The sequence below is a fragment of the Gymnoscopelus microlampas genome (assembly GCF_963454915.1).
Source record: "Gymnoscopelus microlampas genome assembly, chromosome: 10".
NCBI lineage: Eukaryota > Metazoa > Chordata > Actinopteri > Myctophiformes > Myctophidae > Gymnoscopelus > Gymnoscopelus microlampas.
This window is the reverse complement of record NC_139947.1, coordinates 39,456,462-39,482,839: the sequence shown is the minus strand read 5'-3', so window position 1 is coordinate 39,482,839 and position 26,378 is coordinate 39,456,462. Positions and strand designations below refer to the sequence as shown.

The 26,378-nt window shown below is 40.3% G+C and overlaps 1 protein-coding gene across 1 annotated transcript; it reads left to right on the top strand.

Moving 5' to 3' along the window:
• Positions 1–1,034: 1,034 nt before the first annotated feature.
• mapre1b (microtubule-associated protein, RP/EB family, member 1b) lies at positions 1,035–20,867 on the top strand. Its single transcript, XM_084069548.1, has 7 exons — positions 1,035–1,190; positions 6,300–6,420; positions 9,700–9,845; positions 12,745–12,943; positions 13,124–13,233; positions 14,445–14,597; positions 17,021–20,867. Exons 2-7 carry the CDS (start codon positions 6,300–6,302, stop codon positions 17,069–17,071), a joined length of 780 nt encoding a protein of 259 aa, XP_083925674.1. The 5' UTR covers positions 1,035–1,190; the 3' UTR covers positions 17,072–20,867.
• The last annotated feature ends 5,511 nt before the right edge of the window (positions 20,868–26,378 follow it).

Here is a 26,378-nt window from a genome sequence, read left to right as displayed (position 1 = left end):
CGTACAACATTAAAAATGAAGAGGTTCGCACTCAGAAAGAAAGGTTTCCTCATTTTTCTTCTCCCATATGTTTCACAGATCAAATGACAAACCTTTTGAGCTATTCAACCTTCATGTTACAGACACAGTGTAAAAAGATGTTCTGTCTTCTGGTGCTGAGATGATGCAGTTATTATCACAAACATCTATGTTATTAAAAATGTTAAAATGTACTGGGTAGCAAAAAAAAAATATTTTTTATTAAGAAAAGGGAGTATTCAAAGTCAGACAGAGCACAGTTTATATACAAAATAGATTAGAGCTAAAGTAATGCAATACCTGTTTTCTTTTCTTTTTAATATTACAATTACAAATAACAGGACTAAATGCAGTTACGATACAGTAAAAATAAAATGGAGAAAGAAAAGAAAATGAGCTCGATGTTATAGACTAGCATTTTCTTAAAATGTTTCTGTTTTTCATAGTTTTAGTGTTTGTACAATGTTTTAAGTTTTCTAAGTATGACTAATAAGGCTTTACAACAATATTTGGACGTTGGTTAGCAAATTTGGTACTATGAATATGAGATTTGGCAAAAATTAGGAGAAGGTTGATAACACATTTTGTCTACGCTTATTTTATCATTTTTTGAAACCTGTTTCCGTCAACATATTTACGTACTGACGTAAGTTTGCTACGTGATGACGTTTGTGCTAGAAGAGAATCCCTTCCTTCCGCTGGCGGCAGGCACAGAAGTGACAGTGTTGCCATGTCTGCTTATTATAAGCGACTTGGGCTTTTTCTGTAAAGTTGCGACTTAGCCGGCAGGCCAGGCATCCAAACAAAAATCTGATTATTATTTAAACCAGTGCTTCTCAAATATTTTCATGTCATCATGGACCACCAAATTAATATGTATATTCCACATTTCATTTTTCCTTTTAAATAGCCATTGTATGTTTAAAGTGCTCATCATGTCGCTTCTTTTGGGCTTGTTTTGTTTTTTGGGTTGCTTATTTCTCTCACAAAATCTGGCAACACCGCACATAAGTGTCTTGCTGCTGCGCTACCCAACCCAACTAGACAGAGGAGAAGAAAAGACCAGCAGTTCTTCACATTATCTGTAGCTAGAGGTTGGAGTTTGGATGTTTATAGCGTCACAAGATTAAATCATCCACTCCGAGAGACTGTGAAAGACATCTAAATCAAAGGTACGTGCCACTGCGGCTATTAGTCTTACCCGGAACATTTATTTGCCGGCATGGGAAACGGCTAGTTAGCCGTGTTAGCTCATCATCCACTGTCTGCCTGTCTGGGAGCTGGCGAAAGGGCGCAGAATGTATAGGCCTTGTAACACCGCAATCTGTGACCTATCGAACGCTGTGCCTCCAGATATTTGTTGCGTTAACCGTGAAATGATTTGTTTGGCGTTTGTTTTACAATAAGACTGCATTCTAATGACACGTGTGGGAAATGTTGACTTATTTCCCAGTCCGATTTCTATTCTAACACTAAACTAGCCTTGGACCAAGACTATCATAGATGTATTTTTACACCTATGTTGATGATTCAAGGCTTAAACAAAGCATGTTTTAGGAACGCAAGGATCAGGGCGACATCTTGTGTTACTGAATTGTGTGGGTCAACAGTGTTCGTGTAACCAGTAAGCGTCCGTTTTGGTGCCCGAGTGAAGCGACTTGGGCGGGGTTTTCAGATGGACGGTTGAATTCTCCCACTGACTGGTGGTTCATGTTGGGAGATCAATCCGTGACACGAGTGAAACGAGTTTCCTTCTCTTATTATAAGCCAACGTTAGCATAGTCCGCTGCTTGGTACCATAGGACGGTTTAGCCCCGTTTGGAACCTCACTCTGCTGACACTCTCCACGATAGCTCCGAGATGAGGTCCCCCTGTCTCGTGTCCCGGCAGAGATAGAGCCCGTCCAAATGCAGTGAAGATCACCTTTTTCGCAACATCGTATCCAAAAAGTTAAGGTAGTCCGAGACACCTACAAATGTTTGCAATTTTGCCGGAAAGTAAAATGTAATCGACGGGGTTGGAAAAAAACGTTTAAAACGTTTATTTAGTCAGCCTGTGCCATGTTTTCCTATTGTAGTCGAATCGGGAGCAGTACATGGCACCTGCCGTCGGGGGGTTCTTCCGGGTTGGATGGGAAAACATGGCACAGGCTGACTAAATAATCGATTTAAACGGGTTTTCAACCCCGTCGGTAAACTTTTACTTTCCGGTGAAATTGCAAACATCTGTAGGTTTCTCGGGCTACCTTTAGTTTTTGGATACGATGTTGCTAAAAGGGTGATCTTCACTGCATTTGGACGGACTCTGCCTCTTACTGGACCCGAGACAGCGGGACCTCATCTCGAAGCTATCGTGAAGAGGTGAGGTTCCAAACGGGGCTAGTTAGCTGGCTAGCATTAGCCAACACTAGTGGTGTGTTCCGCCACTCACTCGCAAGGATGCAATTAATTTTGTCTAAAGTCGTCCGAACCATTGAGCTAACTCAAGGGCAACAAAACCAACCGGGTACCTACTGGCATAGTTTGCTTGCCCGGTAGCTAAAGTGGGGCAGTCTGTTAACAAATTAGCTTGTAAGTGGATGAAAGTAGGCCTGTCGCAATTTGTCTGTCTGAGGTCTGACTGCTGTATCAAGTGAGCTAACCGCTAACTTGGTCACTCTTTCTTGCACCAACCAATACAATATTGACATAGTAGCTCCGAGTAAGAGCTGTCCTAGAAGGTGTTTGCGTAATGGTTACCGGATCAATCATAGGCCGGTAGACTAATGGTGGATATAGTCATAGTAATTAACCATGTTAAGTGTGTTCAGTGTTTCCTGGTATTAATCGCCACTGTATTACTTCTGCTGTACTGACACAGAAGATTGACAACATGGCCATGGGGGTATTTGGCTTGAATTAATGCATCCCATTCATTATTGTCATTATCATCACTCTAGGTTGTTGCTTGGAATTTCTCATGTAATCTCAGCACAGGACATTGGATACTCGTATACCACCCATGCAATACCCCGATCATACATGATGCACAACATGATCTATCTTTCAATAGTCCTGAGACAACTGTTATTTTGGCAAAGCCCCCCTCGGCCATCACATACAGCTGTTGAGGAAATAGCTGGCCTCTACAGCCTAGGGCAGTAGAGAGATGAGCAATGACTCTGAATAAATGTCTGCTGTGCTAAACTACAGGCCTGACTACTCCTCACATGGAGTCTGTCATTATATACATATGTGTCTAACTGTAGCATAATGCATGGCCATGTTAATATGGATTCTGTGTGTGTGTATCTGTGCACAGCACTGAATGTGTAAGTGTTTGATTATTTTAATAAAGTAAGTTTACACAAAAAACGAAAAACATGCAGATTGCAGATGTATGTCTATATGTAATTGTTTGGTATCCATGTCTTGGCCTTAAGTGTCTTTATGGATTAACACACGTGTGTGTGTGTGTGTGTGTGTGTGTGTGTGTGTGTGTGTGTGTGTGTGTGTGTGTGTGTGTGTGTGTGTGCATGCATGTGTGCGCTGTGTGTGTGCATGCATGTGCACACTGCCCAGTGAGGTATTCATGTGACTGCTGCCTTAAACCTTTAAGTCAGTGGTCCTCAAAGCTCACAACGTGATGCAATGCATTGGAAATGCTATTTGGTTTTAATCTTATGGGGGTCCCTGGCAGAAAATATTTTCAAATGGTGACTCCGACCAAATGTATATTAATTTGGGCATCCTTGAAATGAAAATGTTTGAGAACCACTGCCTTAAGTCATCGTATCGGTATGCTCTGGGTATTACAGCAAATTATAAAGTACGCTATTGATCTTTGAGTTAATTTGGTAATTGCTGCACCAAGGAATGGTGTACAAAGAAGACGAGAAGAAAGATCTAAATAATAGAGAAAAATAAACCCCAAGCCAAAAATATTTTAAAATTGCCCTGGCCTGTATTAAAGGTTTGTTCAGAAAACATACTCCTTAAAGTGTTGGTTTACCGTTGCTACACTCCAGTCATTGAAATTAACTGTTTACATTTTGAACCTTTAACCACATGAACCCTAGTGTCCCTATTCTTGGGCCCAAACGTGAGCTTGTAGATTGGCCATTGTCAGTGATATTGAAAAAAAGGCTGTTCTAGACCCCTGGGGGACACTTAACAATGACTGCTACCAATAATCAAACTAAATATACCAAGGCCAAAACAGGCCATATATTTATTAATATACTTTCTAAAATGTTCAAAAAATAGTGCTAATTAGCTCGAATAACTGTGATCGTTAACTTGCGACCCATATATAGTTAACACAAAAGACATTCTGACAGGATAAGAACGTAATAATATATTTCTTAGTGAGGTGCACCAGCCCTTTCAGTTTCTCTTTTTTACATTGGTGCTCATGCTAAGTCACACAAACAATAGTTCAAGAGATGCAGTGTGTTTACATCAGTCGCTGAATGTACATGTACCCAATAAACTGGAGAATAATTGAGAGCTGAACATTTGCATTCACATCAGGATATTCTTCTTCCATTTGATTTAACGGTTGTGCCTGTAGCACTTCTTGCCTCTGCTAGTGAGTAGTGACACAACCTGCTTGATCAGGTTATGTGATGATAAAATATATATTTTTTGACAAAGGGATAGCATCATACTGTAATGTTCCACAGTGCGTGCGCCCACTAGGATGCGCAAACTGCCTCTAGGGGGTGTGTGACATTCATTTTCAATTCAATTTTATTAAAGTGTCAAATCACAACAAGTTGTCTCAAGACACTTTACATGTAGAGAAGAGACCCGACACCCCCCCTGAGCAAGCAATTTTGCGACAGTGGCAACGAAAAACTCCCGCTTAACTGGAAGAAACGTCAGGCAGACCCTAGGCTCTAGGGTGGCGGCCTTCTGCCTCGACCGTGTCGGGGGGGGGGGGAAAGAAGAGAGAGAGAGACAGAGACAGAGGAGAGACAGAAAGAGATACAGTGCAAGTAGTAACAATAACAATAGTAGCACATATAATAGTGTAAGATATTATATGATAATATAATATAGTACAGCAATAATGTGTATGCAGTATATAATGGTATAATATACAGGGCTGGGACTCGATTAAAAAAAAAATCTAATTAATTAGAGGCTTTGTAATTAATCGCAATTAATTTGTAATGCTGGTGTTAAAATTTAAAATATTATCAACACACATTTCTCTGAACTTTGACCTTTCACCAAACGAATGCTTTCAATAGGTCAGTTCACGTTTTCTTTTCAAACCAATGTGACAAGGTCACATTCTATCATTGGTAAACGTATGTTTACAATTTACTGCACCAAATTGGAGAAATCTCACTTCACAATTACCTACAGTAATGTTTATTTGTACAGTACTGTACATGCTCCTTGTCAGCCGTTACCTTAACCAATGTTTGTATTAACCATTAAGACCTGAGGCCGATTCTACAAATGCCTTCTAGATCAGTAGGTCTCACGCCTTCAAGATTTAAAAAAAAAGTTTGAAAATAGCAGATGAACAAACTTTGGGCTGCGAGGTTGTATGGCTGCTATTCTTTTTATATCCAACGCAAAAATCTAAATGGATGCTTTCCAGATTTTAATGGGTTAAACAAATACGTACCCCCCCCCCATCCTGACTGAGTTCATATCCCAACATCTCACCTCTACTGTGAGTGACTCCCTATTGTTTCATGAATGTTATGTATTGTTCTTTCATTTGTTTGAAGATTTGCACTATTTTGCATATTTGGTTACATGCGTTTCCTGTGACGCACATTGTGTTGTGCAGTGTGCAAATCTTATACAATATTCAACTTGACTACATGGCGTACATGCACAGTAAAATCCTAATTTTTTATCTATCAGTTTTGTCAATGAGACAGGTGATGAATGTTACCCCACAATGTTATGTTACATTTAAAGGAGGACTTCCTGTTGGCAAACACTCATTTGCATCGGTGTCTCCAGCTTGGCTTGGCTGCAACGAACAAAATGGGAAATGTTCACGAGTAGGAACTTAAGCATGTGGTGAGACTGACTGTAGAAAACCTGAGAGGACAATATATCAGCAGGAGGAAAATTGAGATGTGAGACATTGTAGGAAAAACAGACAGTAGTTAAGCTGAGGGGGAGAAAGTGTATGAGAGACGGACAGTAGGAAAGCTGAGGGGGAGACAGAAGAGGAACAGACGGTACAGGGGAGGTACAAGAGGGTGGTTCTGTAATTTAACTATATGATTTTTATCCCTTAACATAAGGTCATCCTTTCTGTGTCCACAGATGGCGGTGAACGTGTACTCCACATCAGTGACCAGTGAGAACTTAAGTCGTCATGACATGCTGGCCTGGATCAATGAATCGCTACAAATCAACCTCACCAAAATAGAAATGCTATGTTCAGGTAAGGAGTGTGTGAGGGTGTCTATGGATCCATTACATTCATGCATTTACAGTATCCTATACAGTTATTGTGTACGGTTATATTTACAGTATCATATACACAGGGTCCCCACGGTCATGAAATTCCTGGAAATATTTTGAATTTTTGTTTTTTTTAAATCCAGTACTGGAAAAGGTTTGAAATTGATCAAACATCATCAAAGGTCCTGGAATTTATCAAGGGTCCTGGAAAAATATTTGGCTATGCATTGTTTTTGGCTATTGATTTTGTTAAAACAAAACATTTTCATAAACATGAATAATATTACACGAAATATGTAACATAAGTAGTTTTTCGCCGAACGGGCTGTGTTACGGCAGCCTAATGTATGTCTCAAACTTTATTTTTGCTACACTGCCTATCTTTGGGCATTCTACATAGGAGTAAGAGACACATTATTGCGCCGAATGATTGTTATATAGGCCTGGAAATTGAGCTAAATATTCTGGAAAAGTTTTGGAAAAGTTTTGGAAATTCATTGCTAAAAATGTGTGGGGACCCTGTATACAGTTATTGTATACAGTTATTTCTGAGTGAAAGAGTCAGTTTCTGTCTATGAGTGTACTGCCGCCTTTCTGTCTGTGGCTATGTGTCTGTCTGTGGGTGTGTCTGTGTGCATACTAGTCTTGTGCAGAACAAATGTCAACAAATGTCAAGCTCCAGATGACCCAGATGAGATAGATAATGAAAACCTATTAAAGCCATAACTTCCCTTCTGACAGTCTGTTGTATGTGAGAGGGGGGAAGTTGTGAAATGCTTGTATGTCTAAAGGTCCAACAGTGAAGCACTCTTTGTATTGAATTTCCATGTCTCACATGTTCTAATCCAGTTTTGCCTCTTGAAATGATTTTGGTCTTGGATTAGTCAGGAATAAAATAAGGCATATGTTACATTTGAATTGCTTGCTTGCAAGTAGGTCTGACAATAAAATATGGAAAAGAGGATTTGTAGTGATCCCTGAGGGGAAATAAATTACTTCTCTTTACTGACCCAGCAGTGGCTCGCTCAGATTTAACGAGCGTCTCGCTCAGGGACAAGGCCACGGATCGAAACCGGGGTCCTTCTGATTCCCACACGCGGCCATTCTACCTTCTGAGCTACTACAGTGCTGCCCCCAATATAAATGCTTTTCGCTGATGGATGTCTCTAACATTCACTATCGTATGGCCTGAAGTTTCATCAAGTAAAGATTTGTGCGCTATTGGTGGCATCTGTGGTATACAAACCCCTAAGAGCCAGTCAACTTGACCTTTCACAACAACAAAAGAAACGAGTCGGTTGAGGTCTCAAACTCACTCGCACATCGGGCAAGTATAGGTCATGTTCTAATTGCCTGAGAATTAATAATTGTACAGGAGCATTTGGTGGGGTCACCATTACTGGTGGAACGAGTGTGCTAGTCACTATGCAAAATAGGTGGGAGAAAAAAAGGTACCAGAACTTGTTTTATCTCGCTAATATGTAGAGTCGCCTATCACATCGAGACTAAGCCAGGTCAAATTAACTAGGGTTGTAAATAAGGAGGCATATTCCGCTGCATCAAGCTACGTGCCCACACGCACACACACACACGGCCCGGGACTTGGGGAACGTACACTCGCTCGACTGCGGACACATCGCATGAATATTTGACGGGTGAAACTTGACATTGTTACTCAGTTCGCTGTTGCTTGCAGCAGGTCAGGATAGATGGATTTGAAACATGTCTCTTAATCACTTTCTTTCCTGCTCACGCACTCGCTCATGTTGCCGTTTGTCTGGTCACTGCATGTTTTGCTTGACAGAGACTGAAGAGAGAGTGCACTCTGACAGAGAACGGGGCTGTTCGATAGTGTTTATGGACAGATATCTCATGTTGTGCAAATAGTATAACAAAAAAGGTTGCCTCAGAGTCAAAATAGCGGGGGGAAAACGCAAATACCTACTTGCCATTCCGGCCATCCAGAAGGCAAACTCAATTGCCCCGGAAAATAGGGCAACCCTTGGCACCAACCCCTGAGTTTCACCAATCAAAGCTGATGATTTGCATTACATTTCATTCCAGCACAGTTGGATTAAAAGGTAGCCTGCAACTATACCAAGCCCTGGTAGGGCATGCAGGTGTCTAATCATAATATTGGATTGCGAATGTAACATTAAACATTGATTAGACATCGAAGGGCAATTGTGGAGTTGAGTGTAATAGATTTTGACTGTTACTGAATCATGTCTGTCCCTGTGTGGTCCTGGACAAGAAACAGAACCGATACTGGAAAAGGACAAAGAGATTACATCACCCCCAAAGGAATAGATTTCTTTGTCATTTGGTTAACCAAGGACCTAAATGACCTGTTGCCAACAAAAAGCACCCTTAATGTGTTTTCATTTTGTACTGTCAATGACTGTCAGAACAGGTGTCATGTGTCAAGGCTCTCATTTTTGAATAAAAGACATCAGATATTCTCTTTAGGGATCAGTCTGTCATAATAAAATGTATACAAAAAAAATACTTTATAAATCTTTTTTTTAGTTGAAATTATTTCTACCTCAAAACATTTGAATGACTGCATGTTCTCTTTTTATACCATGTCTTTCCCAATTTTACTGTGTAGAGGAAACCAGATTATGGGGGGGAAAAGACTGTGATCACGCTCAGGGGAGCAGATTGCTTTGTCATGATGTAGTGGCCTAGTGAGCTAACACGGCTATCAGTCACCAGTCCCCAACAAATGCATAAGATCACGTTTCACTGCTGTATTGTAGACTATTGAGAATCTGTTCATGCCAAAAGTAGAAATGATGGGTTAGTGACCAATGTTTTGAATGGTGGGCTGGAAAGGATTAGTGCTAAATAAAATTGCAGTTTTATATTTTTGTATTTATTTCTTATGGAGATCTTTGTTGTGGGGGGAAATAAAATCTTAGACCCAAACTAGCCCAAGTAAAACTAAAATTGTATTATTAGGTTGTCCTGTATTAGATTGTCCTGTTTTGTAACAATAAGTGAATCTGCCTTTGCATGCTGGCGATTGGAAAAGACATCTGTCCATGATATTTTGTTTGGCTATTCAAAACAAAATGGGGTGTGCCAAGGTCAGTGAAGTGGACATCCGCACAGCTGCCCTAATCCCTGCTGGTCATACCCTATAAAACAACCACAGAGTGGTTCTCGTTCCAATTCTATGTCTGTCTTAATATTTCTTTTGAATGAGCCTATTTTTGTTCCGACCTCATTAAGACCGTTTGTCTCATTTGTGTAGGTGGTGCCTACTGTCAGTTCATGGACATGCTTTTTCCCAACTCTGTGCCTCTGAAGAAAGTCAAATTCGGTGCCAAGCTGGAGCACGAGTACATTCACAACTTCAAACTCCTGCAGGCCTCCTTCAAGAAGATGGGAGTCGACAAAGTAAGCTGCCAAGAATGTTGCTTCCATAACTTTGTAGGGCAGCGCTACTAACATGCAAACTATACACTGTACCATCCCCTTCCTTTCATGCAAACTATACACTGTACCATTATCCTCCGTCCTTACTGCCAACATGCAAACTACACATTGTACCATCTCCTTCCTAATACTGCTTACATGCAAACTACACATAACAACAACTTCCTTACTGCTCCTTTACTTTTAGTGCTAACATGCAGATTACAATACATCTCGTCTCCTTTCCTCTCTCCTATCCTCCCCTGATCTCCAAATCTTACACATTGGCCACTTTGGTTAATACACCCTAAAATTCAGTTTGATAATGTTGTTGTTATCAAACCTGAATATTAACTTGCCTTTTAGCTGCGACCAGCTAATATAAGCCACTCTTGTCAGTCGGGTCAGAAATGTCAAGTGCAAACCGAGAGCTGGTCCCAGCTTATCGTGAAGAACATGCTTGCTAAGAATAGAATGTGATCTCTTATTCAACATTGCTCACCTTCTTCAATATGTCTGATAAAGTAGACAAATAGAACCTGAATGGATTGACGAAACAGAGAAATTAATAGAAACATATTTTTTAAGTTCCGCAGCTGTTTTCCCAGCATTTGACTCCTGGCCTCCTGGCTAATATCCCTCCCTGACACAACAATATATTCTACTACTGTTAGCATTCAGCCAGACTCGGTGCTGACTGATCCTCTCTGCTAGCAGGGCTTCCTTTGTCATCTAGTCAGGTCATGTGTTCAGACCTGACTAGATGTTGTGTTCTTCCTTTTCACCGCTCTGTCATCTCTTATATCATGCTTTGGATTCCTCTGTTTATCCCGTCAGGGTTGCGTCACTCCCCTCAGCACTGAGAATAAAAACACAAATTCTGTTGGCGGCACTGGCAGTGATATAGAATAGTCCTCAACCGAAACCACACATAACATCACACACTTCCGACAAGGATCCAGGTTATGTTCAAGTACAGCCTGTGTTTTTTGACCATCAGTAAGTCTGTATTTTTGAAGAATCGCAAGCACAGAAGTCATTTACACTTGAAGGTTAAATGCTTGTTTATTGAGACAAACAAACAATCAACCTTCGCATTATGGCCTACGCTGGACTTCTGTAGTTGGTTCTAGAGCCCAACCGATGACAGATCTGTGTCCGTTGCCGATCCTGGTTTTTGAGAGTCCTAGCCCAAAGATTACTGATGTTTTCACCAATATTTTATGCAGAAGTTTCTAATTGGTTCGGAAAAACTTAGATTTGATTAAAGTTTCTATTTGAGAACATTTAACTTATAAGCAAACCAATAAAATAAATCACTTTTTTGTAGATAATAGTTTTATATTAAAACACATTCAATATATGAAAATATTGAACTTTAATTAATTACTTACTTTAATTATTAAAGTAATTAATTATTACTTTAATTAATGACCTGTTCAAAAATGGCCAATCTACAAGCTCAGTGGGTTTTTTTAACTTTTGAAAATGTTTGCCTATAATATGTCCAAAATGGGACTGGAAAATTGCATTTTCTCAGCCTGTATGCCATGTAATCACAATGTTTTTGCATTGGTCGACACGGTTAAGGTCTAATTCTCTCCACTCTCCCCTTCCCTTTCTCTTACCTTTCATAATTTATTTTCTGTGACGTGTGTGTGCATGTCTACCTGACATGTACACTATCTACCATGTGCGTGCATGCTGGATTTGTACATGTTGTCGGTGACACAGTATGGATGTGTGTCTGTCCACAACATTAGGGGTTGAGTGTGTGTCGGTCTGTGTGTGTATCCCATTCTGGCAGGCTGGTGTTTATTTTTCCAGTGCCAGTAGTGAGGGTGGGTTGGCAACCTAGCTGGCATTTCAAACAGAGCTCTGTGAGCTGCTAATTAGGTCCCAGCTACTCATTAGCTGCCAAAACGGGGTGTGTGAGAGAGAGCGACGGGAAGGTGGGCATCCGGGTGAATGCAAGGGTAAAGTCCCAGGCAACCACCACAGAGACAAGGGGTTAGAATCTTCCATGGTGCCACCATTTTTGCCGGGCACTCCAGCAAACACATTTGTGATAGCTGGTGGGAAGCTGGGTGGTGAGGGTGAGTCTGTCACTGAACTACCGACTCTTAAAGGATTGTTCAGGGCTCCTGTTCATCGAGGTGCGAAACTATGAGGGATTCTGCGTCCTCTACAACTCCAACATGACCATCTGTAGTGGTCAGCAATGACTGGGTTTACGCATGAGGGGGAAAACTGGGAATTGGCATAACTAATAAATTGGGAGAAAAGAGAGAGAGAGAAGGGGAAAACGAAGTTTAGTGCCTTGGTTTGAACTGGAGTCAGCTGCAGGAAGGACTATAGCCTAATTTGTAGGGTATGGATTCTTACTTTGTGATCCACCAGGGCAACTTGTGTCTGCAGAAAAAACATTTGCGAAAGTTCACATGCACACAATCACAAGTAACCTCATTGATTGTCCTTTCAAAAACGCCAAATAATTTCCCTAGTAGTGGAAGAAACTTCTTGCACAACAAAAATATAATTCAACTAATTGAAACTACATGTTCGTTCAGTACTGTGTGTTCGTTCATTTGCCACTTTCCTGTTTGAATTCAGATTTTTTTAATGTGTTTATTTGACGGGCAATTTCTTTTCTGGAAAACGGCAATTGTTTTTCACAATTGATTCATTTGAATATTTTATTTTTCAAAGTACAGCAGTACGACGAGCAAATGGATGAGACACAAAAAAGCCAAAGGCTCGTTTCAATTGTGGTCCATTGTGGAATATATAAATCAATAAAATGCCCCCCTCACCCACCCAATTGTTTAATTTCAATCCTGCTCTTCTGCTTCCTCTCTCATCTTCCTTTTCTTGTTCACAGATCATTCCAGTGGACAAGCTGGTGAAGGGGAAGTTCCAGGACAACTTTGAATATGTGCAATGGTTTAAGAAATTCTTTGATGCCAACTATGACGGCAAACCTTACGACCCTGTGGAGGCACGACAGGGACAGGACGCAATGCCCGCAAACGCACCCATGTCAGCTCTCAACAAGCCCCCCAAGAAGACACTCAACCAAGGTTGGTTCACACACTGATTTATACATATCACAGTATTGGCCATGGAATTCTCGCAATCCAAGAGGCTTAAATGAATAATATTTTAAATGGAGAATGGTGTCCCAGAGCCAGCCTTCTCAACACATTACATGCTTTCTTTTTGTCTTTCCTTTCCTTTGACCACTGTCTCTCTGTCCTTAGCTCCTCAGAGAACGCCTGTCGCCAAGGTTGCGCCCAAGATGACGGCAAGCGGAGCCAGGAGGCCAGGGATGGGGGTCGGCGGAGACGATAAAGCAGAGCTTATGCAGGAGGTCAGGTTTTTTCTTTCCTCCACAGAACAGTGTGAAGGTGGTTCTCTGGAGAAAATTGGGAGCTATTTTATATTACATTAGTTTTTTTTGCACACTATTTATTTATTGTTGGTATTGGGGTACGCACACCAACCAAACGATGGCACTACCCATTTTGATTTACATAAGCATTAAGCATTTAGCAGACAGTTTATTACCACTTATAGAGCTGTTATTGGCATACCGCACACTGAATTCCACAGACCCCAATCTAATCAAAATATCACGGTCTGGAATATTTAGGCGCGGCAGTGGCTCAGGAGGTAAAGCGATCGTCCAGGAATTGGAATGTTCCCGGTTCGATCCCTGGCTCCTCCTGGCTGCATGTCTGAAGTGTCCTGGAGCAAGACACTGAAACCCTAACTGCTCCCGATTGGCAGGTTGGTTCCTTGCATGGATTCCTCCGTTATCGGTGACTCAGTGGGTACATACACACATGTCCGTTCGCGACCGTTTTGCGTCCGTTTCCGTTCGCCGGAAGTCTCATCCACTCCCATGTTAAAAAAAAAACGAAAACGTACGGTCCCGTTTTTTTTTTTACATGGGAGTGGATGGGACTTCCGGCGAACGGAAACGGTATGAAACGGACGCGAAACGGTCGCGAACGGACATGTGTGTATGTACCCAGTGTGTGGGAATGGGTGAATGTATTGCATGATACAACGGGTAGTTCTTCTGACCAACTAATCTGATTGGTCGAAAATAGGCTCTCCAGCCATTCTCAAATGAGCATGACGGCATACCTCAGTTGATTTGACTGTGTACTAGAAGCTACTCTCACTCTGACATTCTCATGGTGTCTTTATGTCACAGCACTACAGTTAATAAATGCATTTGAAGCTTGCAGACATTGTAGCTAAATCTGTTATAAAATCTAAAACCATATCTTCATATCATCATATCTTTGTTGCAATGACATTGAGATGACTAAAGTTTTGTTTTTCTATGTGTGGTATTCAGTTTGAGAAGTCACAATGTCTTATTTAGCTTATTGGCTGAAGTTATCATCTCAATGGCTCTGGCTCTGGACTGACAGGTTAACAGGAACTAGTCTCTTGTGTAATATTCATTAATTGTAAAGGGCTTTGGTGAAATAAAATTGTAACATTTGGTAGCTCTGCACTGCAAAAGGGTTGGAACCTCTGTTTTACATGTTCCTATTTTATCTTCAGGTGGACATGCTGAAGTCCACCATCCAGGACATGGAGAAGGAGAGGGACTTTTATTTTGGAAAGCTGCGGAACATTGAGCTGATTTGCCAGGAGAAGGAAGGGGAGGGAGACCCCACCCTGCAGAGGATTATAGACATCCTCTACGCCACAGATGTGAGTTCACAAGAACCCTGACATTCCATCTGTATGTCACAGCCAACGTACTCGCAGCCAAATCTCAGAGTTCAAATCACAAACTTTTAACTGTATTTCACAGCTGTGTTAAAATCCTTTAGTCATTCTGTATGCTAACACGTCATTTCAAATCCCTTGTTAGTCATGAGATTCAGTTCTTTCTTGCATCATAGACATTCTCTACCCCACAAACATGGGGTTTGAAGTGATAGTGGCCCTCTACTATATGACTTCTAGGGGCTCTAGTCTTTGTCGCAGTGAAATATCATTCTTAAACAACCAAAGCAATGTTTTTCTCCCTATATGTTGTCTATATGGTTGTGATGCATTGCCATGTGGTGTGTGAAATTGAGAGTATAGTTATCCAAAGCAAGAATCATTCCCACATCCCACGCTGAGGAAACCCTGTTGGACTGTAATGCCTCTTGTCTTAAGAAACGGTCCACACTCACAGAAGCAATGTCTGCGTTTATAATAACGCACACGCTGATGAGGGCCTGAAGAGCCGAAACAAGTCAGTTTCTCAGACTGCTGCTGCTGTAAATTAAAAACGCAAAAAATGATCTGCGATTGCGGACTGTTAGCTGTGAGTCTGCAGCTGTCTTCGATTCCTTAAACTAAACTACTGTCAGTAGAGCAACTTGGCTCTGCCTCAGGACTTTTAGTCCTATAGTATTTTAACTGTATTGCCTAGCATGTTTTTTAGTAGATAGTCCTGTTAAACTAGTCTGGAGACTTTCTATTGTGTATCCCTGTCAGCTTTCTTACTTTCTACGTAAAAGGAAAAAATCCGGTGTCAAGTAGATTATGCATGCGCTGTAAAAAAAATGGACATCAAATGATAACTGTTTGTAGCTGACAGTTGTTTACAGATTGACCATTGCAATGTTCTCAGGTTGATTCTGGCTAGACTAGAGCCATGTGTTGAATGTCTTAACCTCTCTGCAATGAGCTTCCTGTCACTCTACGCTTTGCAATGAGCTTCCTGTCACTCTACGTTGTCCTGTCTAAAAAACTAAACTGCTCAATAATAATTAATTCCCAATAAAGTTTTTTTTGTTTTCTTTGATTGCTCTGTTGTTCTTGAATTCAGCATGAAGGAAATGTTCCAGACTCAAAGGACTGTTGATCAGAGAGAGAATAAGTAAATGGAACCTTGTGTTTCATTAAGTAAGCAGTTATGCTGCACAAGTACTGTACATTAGCCTAGTGACAATGGCCTAGATAATTTGAGGTACCCCTACCGGAGGTAGGACCAAACACAACATTGTTTTTCCTCATCTCTAAGGCCTCCCATACATGAAATTGATTGTGCCTTGTATAAAAATATTTGACCTCAAAAGTGGTCAAATTTATATATATTTTATAAAGCCTGGCCGGCTGGTGGTTGAAGCATATAAACTCATATAGATTCACAATGGAAGCTCAGAGATTTACGTAGCGGTCCAGGCACCTAGGCTCACTGTAGCCTTACAGTGTGTCGCGGGTTCGACTCCCGATCCCGACGGCCTTTGCTGCGTGTCACTCCCTTTCTCTCTCCCCATCCTGTCAGCCTACTGTCCTGTCAAATAAAGTCATAAAAGCCCAAAAAATAATTAAAAGACATTTGCCATACTTGAAGCCAGGACATCCCTGGAAATAGGAGATATAGTCATTTGAACACAAACCTACAATAGGTCTATGTAGAATGTTTTCTTTACTTTGTAGTGACTCTGACATGGATTGCCATAGCAACACACATGATGGCTTGTTGGGAAGGTGTGGTTATACTGAATCCAGCAACCATGGTGGTCTTACTGGAGTAGCTCTACATGATGCATGATAAGATACCTTTATTTTGAAGCAAAGTATATCATTTGTATATGGAGACAGTTTTATGAACATCATCTCTCTGTTGAGCAACATTTAGTAGTAGTAATAATAGTATGCATTAAGGCCTTCTGCTGTGGGCTTTTTGACGTATGGATCTTACTTAATGAAACACAGACTTGTTGGAAAGGTGTGGTTATACTGAATCCAGCAATATCATTTGTGTAAATGTAGCTTGCATACTGAGTTAAATCTCTGTGCTTTCATTGTGAATCTACATGAGTTAATATGCCTCAACCCCCAGACGGCCAGGCTTTGCTTAGTTGGGGTGTTGTATATCAATTTCACCACTTTCGTAGTAAGATATTTTTATACAAGATCATCCATTTCATGTATGGAAGGCCTTAGAGATGAGGCAAAACAATGTTGTGTTTGGTGCTACCTCTGGTAGGGGTATCTCGCGAACTAAAGCCCTTTTTGGCAGTTTGTCACTGCCCTACATGAAACCTTGTAGGTTTGGATCCACCTCAGGTCGTATCCTCACTCTCTCTCTCTATTCATTCAATACCTAATGTCTCTCTCTTTCTCCACAGGAGGGCTTTGTGATACCAGATGCTGAGTCAGAAGAACAGGAGGAGTTTTAGTCCCATTAGACTTAAAGCCCCGGTCTGGTCTACCAACCCTATTTCTCTACATTTTCACCATCCCTTCCCAACCCCCCACCACCCTACTGTAATGCCCATAAACTTCAAGCTGGTACCTCCAAGACAACACACCCATGTGTTATATTTCCACCTGTGATCGAGAACCCATGAGCCCTGCTGGGAAACCACTGATGCCAACATGTGGTCCCCTGCGGTGTCCTCAACCCCTGCAGTTAAATCTTATAGGAAACTCCAGCCCTACTCTGCAATCAACTCATTTCAGTCACTGCCTTTTCTTTCCCAGTACACTCCACTTGTCAGTGAGAAGTTTCCAGTTCCAACCCATTCCCTGTGTCCTTCAGACCCCACTCCTCCCCAAAAGCCAGATTATATAACATCTGGTTTCTTGAAATATTGGACTTTAACAAAACACAATGTTTTCTGTGTGAGTGTGAGCGAGAGTGTGTGTATGTGTGTTTTCAAGTGCAAAATCAATTAGAAACCAATCAGTTGTGATGAACCTCCTCTGAAGACCATACTGTCCGTCTGAAGTCAAGAAGACTCGTTCCAAACTAACTGTCGTTTGTCTCCTCTTGTCACCGCTCCCATCTGCAGCTGTTGTGTGGGTGGCCATTTTGTGTCCCGTTTTTCTTTTGAGCCATTTAGCTCAATAAATTCAGGAACTGAAATGGTGTCAGTAAAAGTAATATATTATGTGGGGTGGGTGTAAGACATTCAGTTGTGGTTTGGGGCGAGGCAGCAGTAAAGGTCTTCCACTTGCCTCTGTCCTGACTCTGGCGCTGCCGTCTTGGTTTCGGCGTGTTTGACAACAAAGATTGAAAAAAATGTCTGTTATCTCCTTTTCCCCCATTTTCACACTTATTTACTACTTTATCTTTTTTTGCAAGACCTTGTCCTTTCTTAGGTTTTGAGAGGTCATTGTTTTCATTGTATGTTTGACTCCCCATCAGCCACAAATTCACCTTTATACATAAGGTCCCCCCCTCACTATTATCACTGTCTACCACATATTGTAATTTTGTGGACCACCTCCCCCCAATGTTGGCGTTCTAGATGTCATCTTGTGATTGTTGCTGATGGTTCTTTCTTAAATGTGCAGTTCTTAACTCCAAGAACTCTGCTTGTTTTTTGTTTTGTTGAGCCACCCTTTCCAGACAGCAGCCTTTTGGTCAATATGCCAATGTTTAATGAAAAGTATTTGCAAGATCACGAATGATCTTTTTGTATGTTTTATCGTCTCTTTGAGTGCTTGTTTTAAGGCATATGCACGGTTTTATACAAGTGACCCTTAATAAACCCCTCTTAACCAACACTAAAGGCTATTTTATACTGCATTAAGTGACCCTTTCGATAAGTGTTGGTTGAAAAAAATGTTCAACTGAAAAAAGTTTGAATGACTTTATTCTGTTGAAAACATGTCAAGTATAATTTACCATGAATGATGCCGAGAATTGACCACCAGACTTGTCTCCCCTACCAGCCACTGTAGCAGCTAACCAACCACTATATGGAGAAAATATTTTGGTGGTAAAATAGTAATAGTTAAAAAATATGTGTTACTGCTTAGCTTTGGAGTCCAAACAGCCACTGTGACCGGGCGAGAACCATGTCAGTTTCCTTCCATGACTTTTCAACTGCTGGCTTTGGTCTGTTCGTTTCCAAGCCTGTCATGTGTTCAGTAATAATATGGGATCAATGACTTGCCAATCTGTCGAACCAAAGTTGTTTTCTTCTTTGGGAATGTACACTGAATACGAGTGTCTATCCCCCACCCCCACTGCTTTGCTATTTCCAAGCCTTGATTTGTGGCCAATTTTAACATGAAAGCTGTGTACTGTGGACTTAAGGAAATTATGTTGACACTGTTTATAAAACGGATGTGTCATTTTCAACACTTCAATGTGCTTCTAATCTGGGACCACTTCACATTTGTGTTATTTTTGTTACATAACTTAAGTGATACCCACACAACCAATTGCTCCTCTGGGGACATTTAAAGTTCTGCCAACCTGCCTTATAGTAATGTAAATTGTTGTTTGCTGCAATTTTGTTACATAAATCTGAGCATATGTAAGGCGAGTGTACATGAAATCCGCTGTTTACATACACAAAAGGATGCACAGATGTATAGTACCCCAAATGAGACCCACGTGTTGAAAATAACAAATTCTTTATAAGTGTGTAATCTAGAGACTAAAAAGTCAATCTCCTTTTAGAAATTGCCTGTCTCTGTTGCTTGATGACAGAGATGTTAACTGTTTATCGAATGCCTTATTCCTGGTTAAAAAAAAAGAATACACTTTTCTTTAATGACAAGTACGTTTTTCATAATTTCATAAGTGTGACTTTATACTATTCTCTCTTTTTGGCAAATGTTTGTACTATGATTTAAAGTATTGTAAGGAAGTCCTCATATGGTTTTAAATCACTTTTCCGGACAGAAGTCAGAAAATAAAGGACATTGGAGGTATTCTGGGTGGATCTTGGATGTTTTAGTTTGAAACAGACTTAATGGCTTCTGTAAAATGGTTTGAAACAAACATGTTACAAATGGTTACACTAGCATTCAAAGCTGTAGTTTTAAGACAAATTAAATACATATGCTAATGAAATCAAACTGTAATGACTTTATGCTCGTCTGAGTTTTGACTGGAGACTGTTTGGCTCTTGTCAAAGGGCTTTTGTCTTATCAAAACATTAAGCATAAACATACTGGCTGCAGAGTGATAAAATACATCTTTTGACCTAGGGTTGGAAGTACCCCTGGTAACCAAACCCCATCAGTTCATGTCACTAATTTGCACACAGGTGCTAGTGTGTGTGGGAGATTAATAATGTTATATTTATTCTCTGTCATACGACTGTGTTGCTCACTGAAGATAGCAGATGTACGAACTTGATGCAACACGTTAGTGAGCTTGCGGATAGGGTATTTTTGGCGAGCGACGCCATCGTATAACAAAGTATAAATCAGCCATCATTTAAATATTTTGGTAGGAATTAAGTCCTCCGTAGACTACAGGCCCTCCATGGCACATAATCAGACAGCAAATGGCATTTCACAAAGCCATTCCCACTGCAATGTAAATGAAATATGTTAAAATACCATGTTACCTATTTGATTAAAGCAATAATGCTGAGGTCATTCCTTCTGCATTCCCAAGATGTACTGTCTAGCACTGCATAAATTGTTGTCTATTGCCAACATGTAATGAGGACCTCCATTGCATGGTGGGGTACTGAAACTTGTATACTAATATACTCTTGATTTATGAAGCAGTGGTTCTCAACTGTGAGTGCAAAGTTAGTTCTAATCCACCAGAATGAACCTATACCATCACCAGGTGATCCTGGTATAGCATACTTTGTGATTAGATGGCTGGATAGAATGGTAACCAGCAGTACTCTGGGTCCCGAAGACCAAAGTTGAGATCCACTGTTATAATTAAGCTGGAATAGGATCACCAGTTACTCAGCAACAACAGTAGGCTTGTATAATTAACTGACTCTGGATTGTGACCATTTTGTGTTGGAGTTTTATGTCTAATTTTACTCCATAGTAAGATGTGTTGTTTGCCCTAAAGAACAGATTTTCAAACTTGAAAAACAGTTCATGTCAGCAAGTGACACCGTTGTACGATGGAGTATAAACGGTTTGACAATTGTCTGGTACCAAAATAAAAGGCTATCACAAGCCTTATAGAAACAAATACTGAAATCACAGAACAGGAAGATGGAATGTTGTGCAAAAAAATATATGAAGATTGTGCCTGGATGTTGTTTTGAATTGTTTTGTTATATTTTAGATTGACATTCTTTAACTCTGTATGTTGCCTTGAGAGAACATGATTATAGACACACCTCCATTTGGGTTCAGCTTTGAGATCTATTCATAACTTTCTAGAATGTGTAGTTTAACTTTGATGCTGAGATAATCATAGTGCTAACTTTCTTTGGGGGGCGGGGGGGGGGCACAGCAGTTAAATAATTGAGTTGTTAAAAACTCTTGTTTTATTTGATTTTAAGCACAAATGTTTGTTGCTTTCAATGCTTTGTGATATGGTGACTTAGTTTTTGAGACCTTGGGTATGGGTTTTCCAAAATTGACTTAAGTTATTTTCTTCTCATTAGTCAAATTTTAATTAGCTGGACTTTCCCTCTTGATTGTTGGTTGATGGATATCTTAAAACCGACACAAGGATGAAGTTGTTTAAAAACATTCAGACATCCTGTAATAGCTTATTTTAGATTCCTCCTTTTCTATAATTGGTTGAGACTGAACCATTTACTATAACTGGTGTTGAAACGAAATTGTATTTTGGAAACCCATGCGCAATTTCAAATGGTGTTTGCCTGTGTGGGGAAACCTTTGGTATTAGTATGAAGTTGCTTCTGGGAAACCTTCATTTACTTTCATTTTTTATCACTGGTTGGACGCACACTACACGAGTTTAACACACAAAATCTGAGGTGAAAATCAATTGGATTGAAAGACACTCATCATAATCCTTGTCCCTGATGCTTCTGAGACACAGAAATAACCTTTACCTATAAACTTGAAATTTTAGATATAGGATTTCAGATCTTCAGTGCTTGAAATATGTCAGGAAGTCATTGTGTCATTGTAGTGTAGTTCAGCTTAAGTGAAGGAGAGTATTTTATTATGCAATGCAAGGGGAGGACAAATCTCGTTTCATAGTGTCCTGCTTGCTCCATCCCGATGACATGTTACCTCCCATTCTCCACTGAATATGTTGTTGGCTTGTAATGGTTTCCGTTTGTGTCCGACTAGGTGAAAAGGCAACCAGACAGCAGACAAAATACTAAACATAATCTCTAGTAATAAACTCTTGTCTGATTCAGGTTATCTGAAGTGTGCGTATACCTTAAGAGCTCTTGTTTCTATGAAGTGTTTGTCATTTTATTTTGGTAGAAGATTTTTCTGCTTACTTCAGCAGATACAGTATACCTAAAGAAGCTCATGGTCATATTATAGCTATATTTCAAGAACCTGTTAGTCAGCACCTCATTCCGACTGGCTCAGGTTGTTATGACCTACCTAATTCCACGTCTGGGTATTATGTGTTACAGTTAACAGTGGGCCGCTGAGAATACTGGGCACCGTTTAAAAAAAAACATATATTTATTTATTTTATATTCTATATTTGATTTCATATCTACACCTATTTTTTATTTATTTTTTACATTTAAGGCCCAATCTTTTCTTTTTTGTTTACAAATGCTACACATTGCTAGTACAAAACCTGTGATATCCAGTAATTTGGGGGATAAAACAAGAAGTTGAAGGGTACATTTAGGTCTGATAATGATGTACGTGCATGTTAACTTAAAATCATACAGTGTATACTCTACATTCTTTCCGACCAATTAACAAACCATACATTTATTATTATTTTTTCTTTTAAGTTTTTGAAAAAACTGCCAACGGTGAGATGCCCACAAGGTTTAGGTACCCACTGAAACGGTATCCATATGAGAGACAATGTAATATTGACTTGGTGGTTAGTATTAAGAATGAACAAAACTTTATAATGAACGTAATGATTTATCATCATCTACAGAGGTGTAATGGAAAAATCTTCTACAAAAGTCTCAATATAAGTTTGAAATTACTGTGGTGCTTGTCTGATCCCTGACCTCTCGACCTTCCTTATTCAACCAATCAGTGCCAAGATTCTTGTACACTGTGGGCCAAGTGCCACATGCCTCCATTTTGTCTACTTCCTCTCTTTTTGTGTACTGTTTGAGCTGTTGTTGTTTTTTTGTTATATTCTTTGAGAAATACTCTTTGCTGAATCAAGTTTCTTACAAACAATAAATCAGTATTTCCACATCAACTCTGTTCCTCATTTTCAGTTTGTTTCCACGCAATTAGTTTCACTGTATGGGAATTTAGTTTGAAGATACTGTAACAACATTTAATGTTCCAGAATTTTTAAGAATTTCTAGTAATTTCAATAATCATGATCACACCCCAAGAAACATCTAATCGACAGAGTAAACATGGAATCAGTTATAATAAAGTGCCAGGAAAATCACTCAACCGTATAAATGAGAACTTGCAAACGCACAAAATGCTGTAATGTGTACGTTAATACTGTATGTATTGTTTTATTGTTCACTTTATTCTGTCTGAGCGTTGCTCAAGAGGATAATAATAACAATAATAATAAAAACAGCCTAATAATAATAATAATTATCATTATACAACTACTACTAGCAGTAGTATAGTAAACATACAATAACTGCTGTATGACTGCTTTAACTGCAGTAGTAACTAAACAACAATATTTTGCCCTGTCTGTCTGTGCTATTCCATCTACATATACCCCCCCCCCCCCCCCCCCATCTCTCTCTCTCTCTCTCTCTCTCTCTCTCTCTCTCTCTCTCTCTCTCTCTGTGGCTTCCAGGCTTAGACGCCCAGAATTCCGCAGCTGTGACATCACAGTTGGCCCCAGCGGCCAGCCCCTGGAATGTCACTCTATCATTTTGGTTAGAATGTCCCCCATTGTCACAGAGACACAAAGACAGACAGGAAGACAAGACAGCCATAGTATAAGTTGTCTGATGTGTGCCTTGTTGAGCTGCTGACGGCGAGAACTGAGGTCAACCCTAGAACTCTAAGGTCAAGAAGGTCTGCTGAAATTGAGGTTTTATCTTATTTTATTTTATTTTATTGATGACTCTCAGATAATCACAGAGCAATAAGCACTTGAGCAGATAACGGACTGAATTACATGAAACATTATTCCATTATTTGGTGTAAAGGTGCATGAGCCTTCATTATTTTCTAGGAAATAAGTCAACTTATGACTATGAGGTGATGATACGAGGGCAGTTGTAATTCTCACAAATTAGTTACAAAAGTTTTAAAACATTATAAAGTGAAGTAATACACACAAACCATTAGGGGATTAACACATTTTCTATCAATAATCAAATTGCTTGCCATCAGTTGGATAGAATTTAAGGATATGCCCAGTTTATCACTGATAAATGAATTTCTCATCCCCTCTCCTTCATCTATTTTGTCGTTCTCTTCAGGTTGGTCTATCAAGCTCTCAACCCCTTTCCTCCACACTCTTTCTCTCTCACAATCTTCCTTTCTCTATTTCATCCCCTCCATCTGTCAAAATTTAAATATCTTTACCGTCTCTTTCCATCTTTCGCTCTCCCTCTGCCTCAGATCTGTTGCACGCTGTCGCCCCCTGCTGAGTATCCTCTCACCACCAACCCTCACTCACAAGTCAAGTAGCCTAGGCTATTACTGTATGTTATTACGGTGACTAGACTATCGTCGTCATCGTACTAATAATATTATATATTAAATATATTATTTCTTGAACACGAAAAACTCACATTTCCATCATCTGATCACATAATTCACACAAAGGGTTTTCTTTGGCACATGTCGCTAACATGAATAGTGCCAGACTCTCTTAAGGCAGTATGGATTCATTTCTCGCCTGGATGAGTCCCGGAACAGTAGGCAATTATTGAAGATAGTCATTCCTGTGTCCAGTACTCGTCCAGCCTAGGGCAGGCTGCGTAAACATTGGGGAGTGAGCCTCTATTTATGATTTTATGGTTTTTAACTGTTTTATTTATTGCAGGTATCTGTCCACAATCACCTCCAAGACTTCAAGAGTCTTTATGACAAGTGGATAGAGACTGCCCCTGCCTGAACCTGTCACACAGTAACATTCTCAGTGTGTTTTATCCATCCATGTATGTATTATCAGGGGTGCAATGCTCAGTGGACGCGGTTGCACGCCGTGCAACCACTTATTTGGCCAGGGGGACGTGCAGGCACACGCATAGATTTAAAACTACTTTAAATTCACACTTCATCAAAGTTTACAAAGGCTCCCGACTCACGCGGTACATTAATTAACATAGGAATTAGCCTATATGCATATCAATTGTCCATTGTGTGACCTGTACTGTAGGTGTTAAGCGACGTGCGCGTCACGTCATTAAAATAGAGAGTGCAACCACTTCTCAAATGAGCATAGCATCACTGTGTATTATCCATGTATCAGAGATAGTACAAAATATTACCAAACGCTTATCCATTTGGAATGAACACTGGGGATTTTACTGTGGACATTGGGCCCGGATGCTCCGGTACCATCTGGAGAGTGGACAATATGCCATGCTGGGGTGACTGACTGGGTCCACGCACTCTTATCCTATATGGGCCTTCACCATGCTCCTCTGAGTATAGTCAGTGGTAGTCCTGGTGCTCTGTTTTGTTCTGTAGAGCAGGGATCTTCAACAGGAGGTCCGGGACCCCTAGGGGTACTCAGAGATACTGCAGGGGACTGCCAAAGCTTTGTGTGACAGGGACTTTATTTTTTATTTTTTAAATACATTAACCACTTGAACCCTGGCATCCATATTCTTGGAGGAACAGGGTTGGTGACGGTGTACAGAGAAAAAAGAGCAGACCAAGTACCGAGCCAAAGGTCAAGTTTACAAAGTATTGAGGGCTTGTAGATCGGCTATTTCCGGTGAAAGGGTTGGCGTACAGGGGAAAACGAGCAGACCAAGTACCGAGCAGACCAGGTTAAGTAGGCTACCGAGCCAAAGGTCAAGTTTACAAAGTATCGGAGGGTTTAATTAGTTAAATGTCACATTTAACATGAATCCAATATGGAGTGTGGGGGGGTCCCTACTTAATCTCTCTCTCAGCTAAGGGGTCCTTGGCCTGAAAAACGTTGACGACCCCTGCTGTAGAGCCCAGCCTTGTGGTCATCATGCACCTAATACCAGGCAGACATGAAGAGTTGTCTCACCATTGTAAAATGCAATAGGCGTCATAGTCCACTAGAGGTCAGTGGTCTACAACACGATAAACATCATTGCTGAGGGGAGACGCGATTTGACCGTGAAAAGGAGTTTGGTATTTTATTGCACAAAACAAGTATATTGGCGCACTTGTTGTTTTGTTAATAAACTATTAGCATTCATTTTCTTTCTGCAACTCAACATGCACTTATTCTTTTGTAATTTATACACAGCGTCATAGTTGTGAGGTGATCTTATTGGACAATGAATGGGGGCCAGACAGAGTTGACGCGAGGTTACCCCCCAGCTGCATGCTGGAAATCTAGTTCCCATGGGCAAAGGGGGTTGTTGCGCTGTGATTGGATATTTGGTTGTCAGGGTGATAACGTTGTCCAACTTTATAATATATTCTGTACCACAGCAACTACATTAAGAGAGGTAACTTTAGTCTGTTTGTTTGTACAACATAGTATTT